The sequence below is a fragment of the Carassius carassius genome, chromosome 44, assembly GCF_963082965.1.
Source record: "Carassius carassius chromosome 44, fCarCar2.1, whole genome shotgun sequence".
Lineage (NCBI taxonomy): Eukaryota > Metazoa > Chordata > Actinopteri > Cypriniformes > Cyprinidae > Carassius > Carassius carassius.
This window is the reverse complement of record NC_081798.1, coordinates 24,968,488-24,985,356: the sequence shown is the minus strand read 5'-3', so window position 1 is coordinate 24,985,356 and position 16,869 is coordinate 24,968,488. Positions and strand designations below refer to the sequence as shown.

Here is a 16,869-nt window from a genome sequence, read left to right as displayed (position 1 = left end):
CTTAGTAGCATGAAACAAATATGTTATTTAAATTGTGATTTAACTACAGAGAGCGATCAAAGAACGCTCCCTTTATTTTTTTCAGAGCTGTCACACATCGCAAGTATATCTGCACTCTTGCCCAAACTGCCGTTACAATGAATGACGCTGTTATGCTGCACAACAAAGCTCTTACTGTATTTATGTGTTTGCTGTTAGTTGTGGTGAAAGCATTTTGTGAGAGAAAACGTGTTGCGATAATGACGAGATCACTGCATTCACGCGATAAACAGACTCTGTCTACTCAATGCTCATCACTGCAGCCTTTCATGTGATGGGAAAAGATCAAAAGAAAATTTTTATTATATAATCATATATATATACAGGTCCTTCTAAAAAAATTAGCATATTGTGATAAAGTTCATTATTTTCCTTCTCGTTGTGCAGCGTTTTTTGCCACACTTTTTCCTTCCCACAGACTTCCCACTGAAGTGCCTTGATACAGCACTCTGGGAACAGCCTGTTCATTCAGAAATTTCTTTCTGTGTCTTACCCTCTTGCTTGAGGGTGTCAATGATGGGCTTCTGGACAGCAGTCAGGTCGGCAGTCTTACACATGATTGCGGTTTTGAGTAATGAACCAGGCTGGGAGTTTTTAAAAGCCTCAGGAATCTTTTGCAGGTGTTTAGAGTTAATTAGTTGATTCAGATGATTAGGTTAATAGCTTGTTTAGAGAACCTTTTCATGATATGCAAATTTTTTGATAGGAATTTTGGGTTTTCATGAGCTGTATGCCAAAATCATCAGTATTAAAACAATAAAAGACCTGAAATATTTCAGTTGGTGTGCAATGAATCTAAGATATATGAAAGTTTAATTTTTATCATTACATTATGGAAAATAATGAACTTTATCACAATATGCTAATTTTTTGAGAAGGACCTATATATATATATATATATATATATATATATATATATATATATATATATATATATATATATATATATATATATATATATATATATATATATATATATATATATATATATTTGAAAGGGGTTCCATATGTAATACGCATTTCAAATGCAAAGATGTCAGCCAATCACAACAGTTGTTATTTACTCGGCGTCTCACAGCAGACACGCCCCTTCAAACAGAGCATTCAAGCCAGAGGGTTAATATCAGGATATAAAAATGCTTTTTATTTCTAAATTTTAAATGTAAAAATCATACTAACAATATAAGTACACCTAAGGAAGCATTAAAAAAGCATTTAAAAAAAAAAGGAAATAATCCATGTCTTGGGACCTTTAACTAGATGGTAGGGCTGTGCAAAAAAATCGAATGCGATTTTAATGCGCATCTCGTCAGTAAAAACGCTACTGTGATTAGAAGTACATCTCCAGCACGTGCGTTCAGATCAGGATTGCCAGGTTTTCAAAACAAATCCTGCACACTTGCTTCTCAAAACTAGTCCAAAACTAGCCCAATCGCATTTCCAGGAGGGCAGCGTGCGCTCAGCTGCTGTCGAATCACAACACAGGAACCGCTGGCCCAATCAGAACTCGTTACGTATTTCTGAAGGGAGGGACTTTATAGAAGAAGGAAGTCATCAGCCCGTTTTTATGACAGTGAAAACAGCGGTATACAGATAGGTGAATTGTGTGAAAAATACTGTTTTTTTACACGCGAAACATGAACACATGTTATATTGCACACTGTAAACCCAATCAAAGCTTCAAAAAAGCACGAAAAACGAGACCTTGAATATCTGAACCCCCTGACACAAATGTATCCATCTATTGTCTCCACTGGTTTGTTGCTAGTTTTTCCTTCTCATCCATTTCTTGTTTGACTGTGAAACAACACCTAGCATCAGTGCTGTCACCTTGTGGAGCAACCAATCAGTGCAAAACAATTCAATGTGCATGTGTGACTTGAGCATACAGAGAAAGCATAGTAATAAAAATCAGTCCAGCTTTAGTCAAGGAATCAGTTGCTTAGTAAATGTCCATTAAACAGTGGCCAGTTAACAGTTTTTGCTCTGTTCCTCTTACTCCAGCAGCTCTCCAGTTATTTACAGCCATTGGGATTACACACAACATACTCATTAATATTTTATTAGCTCACTTATAATTACAGGTGAGGAGGATGAATACACTGGAACCAAGAGGACACTGGCAGAAATTTCTGTTTTTACGCAGTCACTGACGAGGCATAACCAACTGACTTGAACAACTTAAGCAAGAAACATAAATGATAAATGAGCCCATCTCATGTGGATGCCTGAAGGTGGTCTCCAAGAAATGAAATTCAAAGCGAATATAAAAATACCACTAAGAATGAGCATGCTTGCAAAGACTGTGTTGATTGTTTTTTTCTCTAAATGAAATGGCTTTCAAACATTAAGCAGATGTCCTGTTTAGTACAGGAAGGCCCTGTATTTCCCAGGAAATAGAGGACATCTGGCTACCCTAAAAGCTAGCTTAAAGTTTTCTGGAGAGCAAGACAAAAAGAGGTTTATCTGACTATTGCTCTATGAAAATCTGTGACGCGCTTAAATATCTAAACCGTTTACCATTTGAAACACCCGCCCCACTGTCTGTTTTTTCAAATGATTCATGTGAACAAATCATTAAATAGCTAATTTTTCACGGCACAAAAATATACATATACTAATAAAAAAATCTGTAAGTATCACATTTGAAGAATTGCAGACATTAGTTGGTTTCTGGTTCAGAAAATCTCCAAAACACCAGACGCCACCTACATAACCTCAACTTGTTCGGGAGGGTGTCATAAAACAGCTTTAGCTGCCATTAAATAACAAACTCATTCACCTTCATTCTGTTAAACATTACTGGAACTTTTAGTGGAACTCTTTAGAGAAATTAGGCCAAAATAGCTTTTTGGAGACACACAACTAGGAATGGATTTGGCACAGCCAAAAGGACCCTGTGTAGTATACTGATGGATGTCTGGGGTATTTTTTCATTCAGAAGGCCCATGGAAATCTTGTTGGGATACATGATATCATAAACTACCTGTCTGACCATCAGGAAGCCTTGGCCATGGTTGAATCTTCTAGCAGAACAATGATCCAAAGCCCAACTCAAAATCACACAAACTCAAAATGAACACAAAAATGCTTCACTGACTAAAGAATCGAGGTTTTGTCAACCTCATCCAGTCTGCTTACTCAAATCCCACAGAAAACAAAGGGTGGCAACACTAGTGTGTAAGCATTTGCTTGGGTTTCACAGAAATGTTTTAGCTCCCTCTACTGGTTGACATGAAGTTAATATGTGCTGTAGGTACTGTACACACACATGCACTGCATGGTCATTAAACTGATGGCTAAAAAAAACACCTGGCATGACAGATGCAACGCAAACCGAAAATCACTAATATCTCAAACTGCAACATAATAATTTACATTGATATCCATGAAAGCCCAAGGGTTAGTTAATAATGACCAAATTTTCATTTTTAAGGCAAAGCATTCTTTAAAAAATATTAATTAACCCTAATATTACACACACTTTCCAAAGCTAAATTATAACGTAAGTCCACACAATACAGTCCTAAAAAGTTTTTCACAATTTGTTTTCATTGCACGAGTCATTCAGACCATCTTTAAAACTTAAAAAATGGTCACAGGTCTGTTCTGATTGCAGACAGCAGGGGGAAAACAACTCTAAAAGCAAATAATAGCATGCAACTAACCATATAATAATGCACTAGCAGGATAGGAAAATAAACTCAAGAACATTTAAAAAGGGACAAAAAATTCCCATAGCTTTTAGCAATTTTGTTTATTTTTGTGTGACAAGCATTTTTACTTCTGTATTGTGTCCGCAGTCGATGTCTACTGTAAAAACAGGGCACTACAGAGAAGAAAAATTTCTGGTTATTATCAATATTGTCTGTGAATAGAAAGTTCAGAAGAACTTTTAAATTAAATGAATGTATCCCTGGGGAATAAAAGTATCTATTTCTTTTAAAAAATCTTACAGACCTAAACTTTTGATCAGTGTTATTATATGTTATATGATAAGTATATTAAATGTAAATGAAACGTTCACAGCATCAGTATAACAGGACATAACCAGACTCACTTGGCAAGCTTCATTTCAATCTGCTGGCGAATCTCCTGGCGTTCCCGATCACTGCGCACAGGGAAGATGTTCCTGTCCTCCAGCTCCTGTTTGCTGGGTCTGTTATGCAGCTTTACTGCTAGAAGCTCTTTCCTTATTCGTCGTGGAAGTGTACCTGCACAGACCCAAACAAATGTTCATATGATCATTATTGAGGGTAAAATGGACAAACACGAGCCAGGCATGTTCATGACCCAGGGGTTGGTTTTATTATTACAGGTTTCATGACAACCATTCAATATGATATGATGTGTAGAACGTCTGTAGAATTTTTAAGCATTTCCACTATAAGCAGTAAGTTTGCTCCAAATTGAGTTAGTTTTTTTTCATTATTACACATCCATGAAGGAATCAGCAGTGCAGTGCTGTAGACAGTGTTGGGTCTCATTCAGTCCTGGTCTTTTATGCCAAAAATCATTAAGATATTAAGTAAAGATCATGTTCCGTGGAGATATTTAGTAAATTTCCTACTGTAAATATATCAAAACTTAATTTTTGATTAGTAATATGCATTGCTAAGCGCTTCTTTTGAACAACTTTAAAGATGATTTTGTTACAGAAACGCCAGGTTCCACCACCTACCAATCACAGCGCACTCCCTCACCTGAATACTAATCACTCCCACCTGATCCTCATCCACCAGCAATCACCATATCACTACAAATACCACACACACGCACCCAGTCAGCGTCCGGTCTCGTTCACAACAAGGTTTTACCTGTATGCTTACTCTTAAGGACTAATTCTATCTATCTTTACTTACCTCTCTCCAGCAATCTCAAGAAGATCTCCATCTTCTTCATGCGTGTGTGTGTGTATCCACTTCCCCCAGCGTCTGAAAACCATTCCACTACGGATCCCCTTCATCCATTCATCCCTTCATCACACCATCACATCACCCAGCACAACCCGCTCCTCTGCTTGTGCCTCAATAAACTGTGTTTCTGTTACTTTCAGCCTCCTGTACTGGTATTCCATAACAGAAGACCGGACCAAGACCGATTGGCACAAGCATGAGCCTCACGGACCCCTTCCAGGACCTGGTTGATGCTTTGCGTCGGACACTCACCACTCTTCCCGCATCCCCATCATCTGCGAGCACTTCCGCTGACAACACCACCACTTCCTCACCTGCCGTGCACGCCAGTCCCATGGCCAAGCCGGCGCCCTACTCTGGTTCGGCGGAGGATTGCAGCAGATTCCTGCTCCAATGTTCACTGGTCCTGGAGATGCAACCGCACTTATACCCTACCGAAAGATCTAAAGTGGCCTGCCTGATATCTCAATTACAAGGTAAAGCACTTCAGTGGGCCGATTCAATTTGGACACAGAATAACCCAGTTATCCAGTTTTATTATAGCTTCATCGACCATTTCCAAGAAGTTTTTGGCAAACCAACTTGGAACTCTTCTATTGGTGAGGAGCTTTATAACTTGAAACAGGAAAAATGTCTGTCAATGAATATGCTCTTAAGTTCAGGACTCTTGCGGCCTCCAGCGGATGGAATGAACAGACCTTGCTGACTACCTACCGTCAGGGATTGGAACCTCGAGTGCAGTTGCATCTCGCTGCATACGAGGATACCATTGGGCTAGAACGTTTCATTCAACTCTCCATCCGCTTCGCCACCCGTATGCAGTCGTGCCTCGAAGAGCACCAGGGCCAGGCGTATTCCAACTCGCCACTCTGCCAACCAGAGACCGTCAGCTCCCTAGAACCAGCAAGCGAGCCCATGCTCGTCAATTCCTATCAACTCACTGCTGCTGAACAACAAAGATGGCTGGCCCAGAATCTCTGCCTTTACTGTGCATCTCCGGGGCATATCATCTCCGTATGCCCCGTCCGTCCTCCTCGTCCCATGGTGAGTGACATTTTCCCTTCGAAGTATCAAATGAAACCACTCACCACAATAGTGACACTTACTGCCGCTGACATCTCTCTTCCAGTTTCCGCCCTCCTCGATTCTGGGTCAGCCGGCAACTTCATCTCCGGCGCCCTCTGCCGTCAACTCAAGCTCGCTACCACAGCAACACCGTTAGCCTACCAGGTCCACACAATAACTAAAAAAAGTCTTTGAGTCGAAGATGTATACGTCATAGTGTGGGCCCCATCACCCTCCAAACCAGACTACTCCATCAAGAGGAGATCCATCTGCTGGTTCTGGAGGAATTCACTGCTGACGTCATCCTAGGGCGCCCGTGATTGGAGCAGCACAATCATCTCCTGTTTACAGGGCTGCATCAGTGGTTACCCTGTTCCAGCCAAACTTTCCCTGGAACCTCTTTCTGTATGTACCACCTCCATCGAGAGCCTGATGGAAAAACAATCCATCTCCATTACGACCTGTTACGCCCCCTTCAGCGACGTATTCTGCCCCAAACAGGCCTCCAAGCTGCCTCCACACTGGCCGTGGGACTGTGCCATCGATCTGCTTCTGGGTGAACCAGTGCCTAAAGGAAGGATATATCCCCTTTCCATCCCGGAGGAGAAGGCCATGGAGGATTACATCAAGGAGGTGCTGGCTCAAGGTTACATTCGTCCATCTACCTCCCCTGCTGCTTCCAGTTTTTTCTTTGTGGAGAAGAAGGACGGAGGCTTACGGCCCTGTATTGACTACCATGCCCTCAACAATATAACAGTCAAGTTCCGCTATCCACTTCCCCTTCTCCCAGCTGCCCTTGAACATCTCCGTGGTGCCACTGTGTTCACCAAGTTGGACCTCCGCAGTGCGTACAACCTCATTCGGATACGTGAGGGGGATGAGTGGAAAACTGCCTTCATCACCCCTACTGGCCAATATGAGTACTTGGTGGTGCCGTATGGACTTGTTAACGCCCCCTCCGTGTTCCAAGACTTTATCCATGACATGCTCCGGGAGTTCCTCCATAAGTTCGTCCTCGTTTACTAATCACTCGATATCCTAATTTACTCCCGGAGCCTAACGGAACATCGTCGCCACGTAGCGGAGGTCCTGCAACGCCTGAGGGCCTTTCAGCTCTACCTCAAGGCCAAAAAATGCTCCTTCCATCAGCCCTCAGTAGAGCTCCTTGGATATAACATCGACAGCAGTGGCAGAGGGGAAGGTAAACGCTGTCAGAAACTGACCCACTTCCTACCACCATCAAAGAACTTCAACGATTTCTCGGCTTTGCCAATTTCTACATACGCTTTATTCAAAATTACAGTTCCATCACCAACCCTCTCACTAACCTCCTCCGAAACAAACTCAAATCACTGTCATGGACCCCAGCCGCCACAGAGGCCTTCAACTCCCTCAAGGAGGCTTTCACGACCGCTCCACTCCTGGTGCATCCTGACCCCAATCGACCCTTCGTCGTCAAAGTCGACACCTCCACCACCGGAGTGGGAGCAGTCCTGTCACAGCAGGGGAATCCCAGTCGCCTCCATCTATGTGCCTTCTTCTCTCGGAAGCTCAACCCGGCGGAGGTCAATTACGACATCAGCAACCGCGAGCTGCTGGCCATCAAGTTGGCCCTGGAGGAATGGAGGCATTGGCTGGAGGGAGCCAAACACCCTTTTCTTGTCCTCACAGACCATAAGGACCTCTAATATTTATGTATCGCCAAGAGGCTGAATCCAAGACAGGCCCGCTGGGCGCTATTCTTCACCCGCTCCAACTTTTCCATCTCGTATCGCCCAGGGGCCAAGAACATTAAGGCTGACGCCCTGTCCCGGTGTCACGCCCCCAAAGAAATCCTAGAAGAACCTGAAACCATACTTCCTGAGAAAGTAATCGTCAGCCCCATTACCTGGTCCGCAGAGACCCTACCTTTCTCCAATCCCTCTGCCAACACTCCCCTGGGTTGCCCACCGGGACATCAATACATCCCCAGGACACGGCTCACCATCAACTGCAACGGGCTCTACGTAGGTGCAGGATGACAGCCGACCTTCGCCGATCTGATGCTCCGGAATACCAACCTGGTCAGACGGTCTGGCTGTCCACCTGGGACATCGGCCTGAGTCCCTGATTCATTGGCCCATTCACCATCTTATCACCATATTATCATTTTAAATATTACAATATTAACTAAATTAAAAAAGATATATTCCAATATAATGAATACTATATATAAATAATGTTCATTTTTGTTTCATTAAACAGATACTTTGCAAATATTGTTAATTAGCTAATGAAAAAAAAGGTTCTTATTTAACACTGATGTCCACAAGCAGCACAAAGCAACAGACCAGAGATGACGGACTCGTTCCAGCTGTCCGGGTCGCTGTAGTATTCGTCCAGACGCATGTTCTCCTTGTTCTCTTCGGCCTCTTTTTGGTTCTGCACCTCTGCGCTCGGCTCATTCTCAGTGCTGGAGGTGCGGGACAGCCGTCCATCTGAGCGCCGTCTGGGTGAGCTACGCATCTCCTTTCCATGGAAACTATGCAGGAACAAAGATGTGCATGTAAAAATGATTGGAAAATATTTCATGCATCTGAACTCCCTGACTGTGTTTAATTTCCCATACTGTCTCATCTGAGGGATAAACACAGTTAAATGTGCCATGTTTGTCCCTGAGAAGTCACAATACAGGAATAGATCTCCGATAAATGTGATACAGTATGAGAGAACCCAACCGGTGAGCAGTCAGTCGTCTCAAACGTGGCGTAATGCATTTTATAACAGCAAGGTGCCATCATCAAATGGCCAAACGCATAAATTATGTTTAAAAAAGTTTCTCCATGCAAAATGACACACTACTGTTTAAAAGTTTGGGGTTAGAAACTTTTGTTGCTGTTGTTGAAGAACATTAATACTTTTCTTGAGCAAAGACAAATCGACTGCAAATGATAGTTTCTATTTTAAATAAATGCTGTTCTTTTGAAGTTTGAAGTCAAAGAATTATGAAAAATAAAATTAATCAAGATTTCAACAACAACAAAAAAATATATAATAATAATAATAAATGGCAGTAGAACTGATTGATAATAATCAGTAATGTTTCTCAAGCAGTAAATCGTCATATTTTCATGATTTCTGAAGATCATGTGACACTGAAGACTGGAGGAATGATGCTGAAAATACAGCTGCACATCACAGAAATAAATTATAGTTTAACACAATCACATAGAAAACAACTGTTTTAAATATTTAAATATTTCTGTATTTTTTTGGTCGAATAAACGCAGCTCTGGTGAGACTTATTTTGAAAAACATTAAAATATCTTACTGACCCCAACCTTTGAACAGTAATGTACCTATCATGTGACGACATATCACACAATTCATATGAACTACATCTATCTTAATCAATGATGAGAGAATCTGGATGAATTATTCTGAAGGGTGTCTCACCTGTCCTGCCGGTGTTTGGTGGCCAGCGCACGGTGCAATTCCTCAATGATGCAGCTAGGGGGCATCAGACCTAAGTGAGGGGAGCCGGTGGGGGTGCAGATCCTGCCCCGCAGGGCGTCTTTGGGCAGGGTGAAGTTCCTGGGCAGCGTGGCAGGAGCGGGCCGGCTCTGATTAGAGTGGGTACCTAACGGACAAGAGCAAAAATACAAATAATGACTAATTTAGTTTCATAATTACTTAAAACAAGCACTCTTCTGGACAACTCTAGAAAGCTAATTTAAATGCATCTGATGAATTGATACGGACTGTCAAGGCTACCCAGTCGAGTCAGCAGCTTCACAGGAAGTTTGGCTGGAGGAGTGTGGACTTCTCTGAGTGGTGGCGCCTCCTCTTTTTTCGGCTCATGGTGCTCTGGGGCCTCAGGGGGCCCCACACTGGCCCCTCGGCTCGAGGCATCAACACAGGACTTCTCCTCATCCTCACTTTGTTCAAGTTCCCCTTCTGTGTCTATCATCTCTGTGGCGTCTCGTGCTGTAAAGAGATCAGAAAAGAGCGTTCTGTAATCTCTGCCTCCACCTAGTGCTGCTTCAGCACTGCTCAAGCCTAGTGGAAAAAGGCAATTATTTCAAATACATTTATTTAATACTAAGTATAGTTCAAATCGATTGACAACAAATATCGCTCGAGAAATGATAAATAAACTTGATTTGGAGTACTACTTGTGCACAATGCACATTTCTTAATATTAAGCCTAAAATGTGTTTTAATGTCAATGTTGATGAAGATTGTATGATCTTTGAATTTTTGCAGTCTTTAAATGCAAGATTTTAAAGTGTACCTGAAGTATACTAGTAATAGTTCCACATTAGCACAATTAAATACACTTCAGTGTATCTTTAGTTGAATAAAAGCACAATTAAAGTGCAATGAGCACAAAATTAATTAGTCCAGTTTAGCAGATTTTAAGTTTAGTATAACAAAAGCACTTCTGCAGGGTATTTTTATTAATTACATACAAATGTAACTGTATTTTTAGTATACTTAGCATGCTTTTCACATTTGTTTTAGTAAATGTATTGTTCACTAGTGAAGACAACACATTTGTCCATTTTCAACATATGAATGAGTCATAACTTGTTGAAGGTGAAAATGTACATTACCTGCATACATATCAAATAATTTTTTTGCCATTTCCATGTAATTGTTTCTAGCAATTTCTAAATGAAATCTGTTTATACAGTAATTTTTTCAGTGTCAGAATCAAGATGACGTGCAACCTATTTTGCTTCCCTAATGAGTCATATTCCTGAAACAGAATATTCAGCTATAAATAAATAAAGTTAAGAAAGAAATCATATGGAAATTGTTTTTGTCCATTAATGTGAGTTTGCAGTGCATTGTGGGGCATCTACACCTTTGATCTGGCCTTGTTTTGGGCTTTTTGACCAGGACTTCTTTACTTTAAAATAATTTTCTCTCAGAAATTGCTAACGAATTTCACAAATAATTACAAAGACACATTGAATTAAATTTTGAAGCAGAAAGACTTGTATAACATTCTCCAACGTTTTTTCACTATGAAGCCTGAAGGTCAAGTTCACCCACCAGAGCACTATATTACAAAAACATGACTGTAGAAACATTGCAACAGTGATGAAGTTATCAGCAGCCGTCTTTGCTCCATGTTCCTGTGGCTCAAGAGGTTGTGGGTTCGATTCCCAGGGAACACATGTTAGGTAAAAACTGTTAGCCTGAATGTACTGTAAGTCGCTTTGGATAAAAAGCATCTGCTAAATGCATAAATATAAATATATGTTCCTGGGATCCTGACCTGCGGACAGATTGTCCCCATCAGACCCGAGATCCTCAGTGTTGCTGGCCAGCGGAGCCATGGGCTCGTCCTCGCGCTCCTCTCCGTCAGACTCGTCCCGCGCCGGGGCTCCTGTCTCGTCTGGACTCACACCACACGCCTGACCCGACTCTGTAAGCACGGGAAGAACGACTGTCATCACGTTCTCATGAAAGCCTCCTAACTCTGCTGGTGGTCAAACAGGACCAGGCGATCTCGCTAACGTTACGCATGTACGCTGCTGCTGACAGCGGGGAGCTGAAGAGTGATGTTTCTCACCCATGCCAGCCTCTGCCAGGCCCTTCCTGACAAGATCGTCACGATTCTGCCTGCTGGGCCCTTTCCTCTCCAGCCCTGCAGAGTCAAACACAGCTCACTGAACACCTCACTCCTTCAGTCTCCGAATCAAGCAACAGATACTGAGAAGCAATGCTAAAAATGATGTGATGAAAAACACATTTATTCAGTTTGACATTGGAACTCTTTTATTCAACAAACAATAAGCAATAAAATTAAAGGTCAAGCTTTATTTAGAAAAAAATAAGTAACAACTAAAGACATTTTTATAATAAATATACACCTTCTAGTTATGTCAAGCTCTGAAATATTTTAAACTGCTATCTGCCAGTAAATAATAGTAATAATAATTTCAAAACCCTGTAAACAGAAATCGCCAGTAAAGTCATGACGATTCATTGTTAATAAAATATAAAGATAAATCCCAGAGAAATATTTTGTCATTAAAACATTTGTAATTGTGAAATGTATTAATTGTAATAATTTACGTGTTTTATTTTATTACTTTATTATTATTATTATTATTATTATTATTAAAACAATGAATATAAATCTAACCAATTATGTTTAAATAATGAAATATGAAACATTGAAATATTGAATTAATTTTATTTAAATTGGCACTCTTTGTTTCTGATCTAAAATGAACAGTTCTTCAAAGGTTGTGAACCTTTGCTCTAGGTCTTGTAGCTTTAATTAAACTGTAAAAGTATTACACACAATTTCCATATTTCAATAATTATCCATATTTCCTTTTTCTACATCATTTTATTTAAGAAATGATCAGTGTTTATTACACGTTCATGTCAACTGACAACATTTGTTAAAGAAAAACATTTTGGACTAAACAAACAGCTTTTCCTAGCCACTGTTTAAAATGTAAGTGACTCAGCACTGACTTCAGTTTCCCTTGGTGGGAAGTTGTGGCCTAATGGTTAGAGAGTTGGACTCCCAATCGAAAGGTTGTGAGTTCGAGTCCCGGGCCGGCAGGAATTGTGGGTGGGGGAAGTGCATGTACAGTTCTCTCTCCACCTTCAATACCACGACTTAGGTGCCCTTGAGCAAGGCTTTGAACCCCCAACTGCTCCCCGGGCGCCGCAGCATAAATGGCTGCCCACTGCTCCGGGTGTGTGCTCACAGTGTGTGTGTGTGTGTGTGTTCACTGCTCTGTGTGTGTGCATTTCGGATGGGTTAAATGCAGAGCACAAATTCTGAGTATGGGTCACCATACTTGGCTGAATGTCACGTCACTTTCACTATTTAAATCACACTGTTGCTTGAATGATTTTTCTTGAATTTAGCATTAACCTGTCAGAATCTAGAAATGGAACTATTAATTGTATTGCTGAAATTACAGTGATATAATGTAATAACATGAAAGCTGAAATGCAGTGACATTCATTTGATGGATGGGTAATTCTCCCTGACCTTTATACATTATTGGTTTACTTTTCCTAACTCACCTGTAGAACCCTGTCTCAGTTTTTCATTTTTCTTTTTCCTCCACTTCCAGGGCTTGAAGATGCGTCCCAGGCTGGCCAGTTTGCTGTTGCGTCGGATGGGGGGAGTTCGGACCCCCGACACCAGACAACCGGAGTGAAGCGCTCTGTGCTGATCCATCACATCTACGACAAAACACAGAGCAGCACAAACGATCTCAGACTAGATGCACACTCAGGTTTGCAAGATTGAACACACCAACAAGATCAACAAGAACATATGGCACCTTTAAAGGGATAGTTCTCCCAAAAAGGAAAATTATGTAATAAATGACAAAATGAAAAATGAAATTAATGACAAAATGAAAAATGAAAAACATAATTTTTCTAAATTTGATTCAAAATCAAAGTCGTAGTTTTTGTTATTTTTGTTTTTGTTTAGTTTTTGCTATTTTTGGACCAAAGTGTATTTTCGATGCTTCAAAATATTCTAACTGACCCTCTGATGTCACATGGACTACTTTGAAGATGTTTTTCTTCCCTTTCTGGACATGGACAGTAGACCGTACACACAGCTTCAATGGAGGGACTGAGAGCTCTCGGACTAAATCTAAAATATCTTAAACTGTGTTCTGAAGATGAACGGAGGTCTCACGGGTTTGGAACGACATGAGGGTGAGTTATTAATGACATAATTTTGATTATTGGGTGAACTAACCCTTTAAGGCTTTTCAGTCTGACATGACATCAGTCTGATTATTTGGGTGCATGTTAATGTAGCTACTGACTGCATCACAAAGCATTTTGGATGCAGTTCACACCAGTATTTGGTGTTGTCCACTTGACATCAGGACACCTGGGACAGATGTTAATAACAGCTGCAAAAGGGCCCAATGATATTCCTTGGGGATGAAATGTCAACTGTAGACGACAGTTGGACTAAAAGCATGTTTATTATATATTATTTTTGGGAGACAAAACAATTGAATAGCGAAATAAATCATATATCAATATTTTCATGAAATTATTACTCACATTATTACACTTCTTTTTTTCAACATCCTGTCCCAACAGCACATTGATATGCATCCTTAAAGGGGTCATATGATGCAATTTAAAAAAAATTAAAAATTCTCTTTGGGAGTGTTACAAGCTCTTGGTGCATGAAAAGGATCTGTAAAGTTGCAAACACTAAAGTCTCACTCTGCCACGCCCCCAAAAACACCTCATTTATAAACACGCCCCCACATCTCTACATCACTATGTGGAAATATTAGCATTAGGCTGCCGAAATGTTGACGCAAAGAAATAAGCCATGGTTTCAGTAACACAGTTAGTGCTGAAGCAGTCATGTCAGGGAGATGTGTGTGTATCTAGGTGAAAGCAAAAGCACTTTATTTGTTCTTCCGAAAGTAGATGCATTTAGAAATCTGTAAGATTACTTACAACAGAACAGCAATGCATTTTATGGACGACCGTTTCCTGAACCTAGGAGAAGGTCATTCTGACTTTTTTTTACGAAAATCTGGCACTTCTGAATCACCTACTGTAGGTATTTTTTATTATTAGTTTAAGTATTTGCTATTGAATGTTAAAATGCGGAGTTTAGCGTATTGAGTGTGAAAGTGTGTGTGTTGGAAAGAGAGAGAGAACGAGGGAGAGAGAGAGAGAGAGAGAGAGGGTCACACAGTCAGCTGTCTTAACAGGGTTGTGTACTGCAAACACGTATGAGCTTCATCACTGTGTCTGTCACGTGACTCTGTTCCTCTTTCAGCTTGAACTGATGGTAAAACTATGGAAATTATTATCTGTCTTTACATTTATTTTGAAAGATGAAGCTCGTGATTATGGAAAGGGGTGTTACATTTCTGACAAGTGCTTGCGGTGTTCGGCCAATAACAATGCACTGGGTCACTTGGCCAATCAGAGCAGACTGTGCTTGTCAGTAGGAGGGACTTTGTAGAAAACTATGCGTTCGAGAGAGGCGGGGCATAGAGGACCTACAATAATGCACAGTACTTGAAAAATAATGTGTTTTCTGAACATTAAAGCATGTCAACATATTCTGTTACACCAAATACACAAAATAATGATCTTTAAAAAACCCTTTAAACAAATTCACCCTGAAACCTAAAAAAAAATTAAAATCTGAGTCCTGGTGTCCTCTACAGAAGACACAGCATAACCTGAATAAAATATAATTTCTCAAAAATGTTACCTTTGATTTTTTTTCTTATACTCTAAACAATGTAATGACATGGAATAAATACTAAATTCATAACGTTTTTTTTTCTGGTTCTCAGAAGGATATTACAAGTCTTTTTGAAAACCTGCAATAGCTCTGTTTTAGGAAGAGACCGAAGGCATTCACAGCTGATATTGCACGCTGTGTGAAAACACATGGAATAAAGTTTGACACTAATTATCACAAACGCCATCAGTCACATGACTGATCAAGACATGGCAGGTCCAGCTTGACAGATCATGTTCATTGCATGCTCAATCTTACGCAAAAGAGGAGTTTCTTTAACTTTCTGTAGATGTCCAATTCACTGGTGAATCCTGTTCTGTGGACACAGAGCATCACATTATGTCTGTCTCACATGGTCTGTCCAGACACCAACACAAAAACAACTGACTGTTTAAAAAGAATTACACACAGAAATCAAGTCAGTCCTACAACTCAAGGCACAAACTGCTCCTCGGTTCACTGACCAACTCCAAATGCACACTGACTTCCTTAAGTCAATCTAGCAGACAGGCTGGCACCAGATTAGACCATCTGAAACCCCATCAAACTCGGGACTCGGCTTGGGTAAGAGCTAGAGGGTCCAGCATAATGAGGCTCAGACCCTGCGCCGCAGCAGGAATAGATGCATCTCTCTACACAGTCTGGTTGAGACGGAGAGCTGACACCTCAAGAAGCGTGCAGATGAACTGTGGGCAGCGCTGAGAGCTTCTGTCTCTGGCTGTTTCTTCCGTTTGTCACACCTAAAACAGGACGAAAATTAAAAAACAACAGCAACCAACACCTGTTAATATCAGAGGGAATAGTGATGGATGCCCTTTTTTAGATAATATGTGCAGAGCTCCCATCGTTATACTAGATTTATAAGATATTTTGGGGTGTGTTCCCTATAGAACAATGCAACATTGGAAAAAAGCAAAGCCACTGAAAGGCAACCCTGCAACAGCTGTCTCATAAAGGTGTTTTTTTCTAAAAAAGCGTTAAAAAAATCTTATTTTTCAGGTAGACCAGCCAATGCACATGTGCTTCTCAGAACACTGACTGTTTTTATAGCAACCTTAGCTTGTAATGACAGCTGCAGTGACTACAGATCGTTTTTGAGGTCTTTGTTTTTATCAACCAAGTTGTCTGGTTTGAACTACTCTTGAACTTGTTGTTAGCAGCACGGTTTCTTATTAGCATGATCGTACTCTAAAGCACAATAATGAGCTAACATGCAGTACAATCAAAATCTATTATTCCATATATATATATATATATAGGATGATACAGAGCAAGAATATTGTTAGAATCGCAATCAGAATTATATTTCCAGCTGATGACAGTAATAATGATAGCAGCCAGTCAGAATCCAACTGACTGTAATAAGCATTTAAAGTGGCAGACAGCAAAACCACAACACATGCTTACAATGAACAGAATGTTAATATTTTAGTTATCATTCTTGGTATTAACTGCATAGCATGGAGAGCATAAATAAATTCCAGCAGTAGTGAGTGTTAGTAATAGCTATGATTGCCTTAGCAAACACCATAAAATATGTCATGTAAAACAAACAATACAATAATTTGATGCTTCATT

The 16,869-nt window shown here is 40.5% G+C and overlaps 1 protein-coding gene across 1 annotated transcript in view; it reads right to left on the bottom strand.

The window, feature by feature from the left end:
• Positions 1-4,095: 4,095 nt before the first annotated feature.
• Positions 4,096-16,869, bottom strand: part of LOC132126248 (phosphatase and actin regulator 3-like) — a 30,425-nt gene continuing 17,651 nt past the window's right edge. The window contains exons 2-8 of the mRNA XM_059537378.1: positions 13,065-13,226; positions 11,584-11,658; positions 11,287-11,436; positions 9,774-9,986; positions 9,456-9,639; positions 8,351-8,541; positions 4,096-4,253 (exon numbers count right to left, since the gene is read on the bottom strand). Coding sequence (XP_059393361.1) covers positions 4,096-4,253; positions 8,351-8,541; positions 9,456-9,639; positions 9,774-9,986; positions 11,287-11,436; positions 11,584-11,658; positions 13,065-13,226 — 1,133 coding nt within the window. The remainder of the gene's footprint in view (positions 4,254-8,350; positions 8,542-9,455; positions 9,640-9,773; positions 9,987-11,286; positions 11,437-11,583; positions 11,659-13,064; positions 13,227-16,869) is intronic.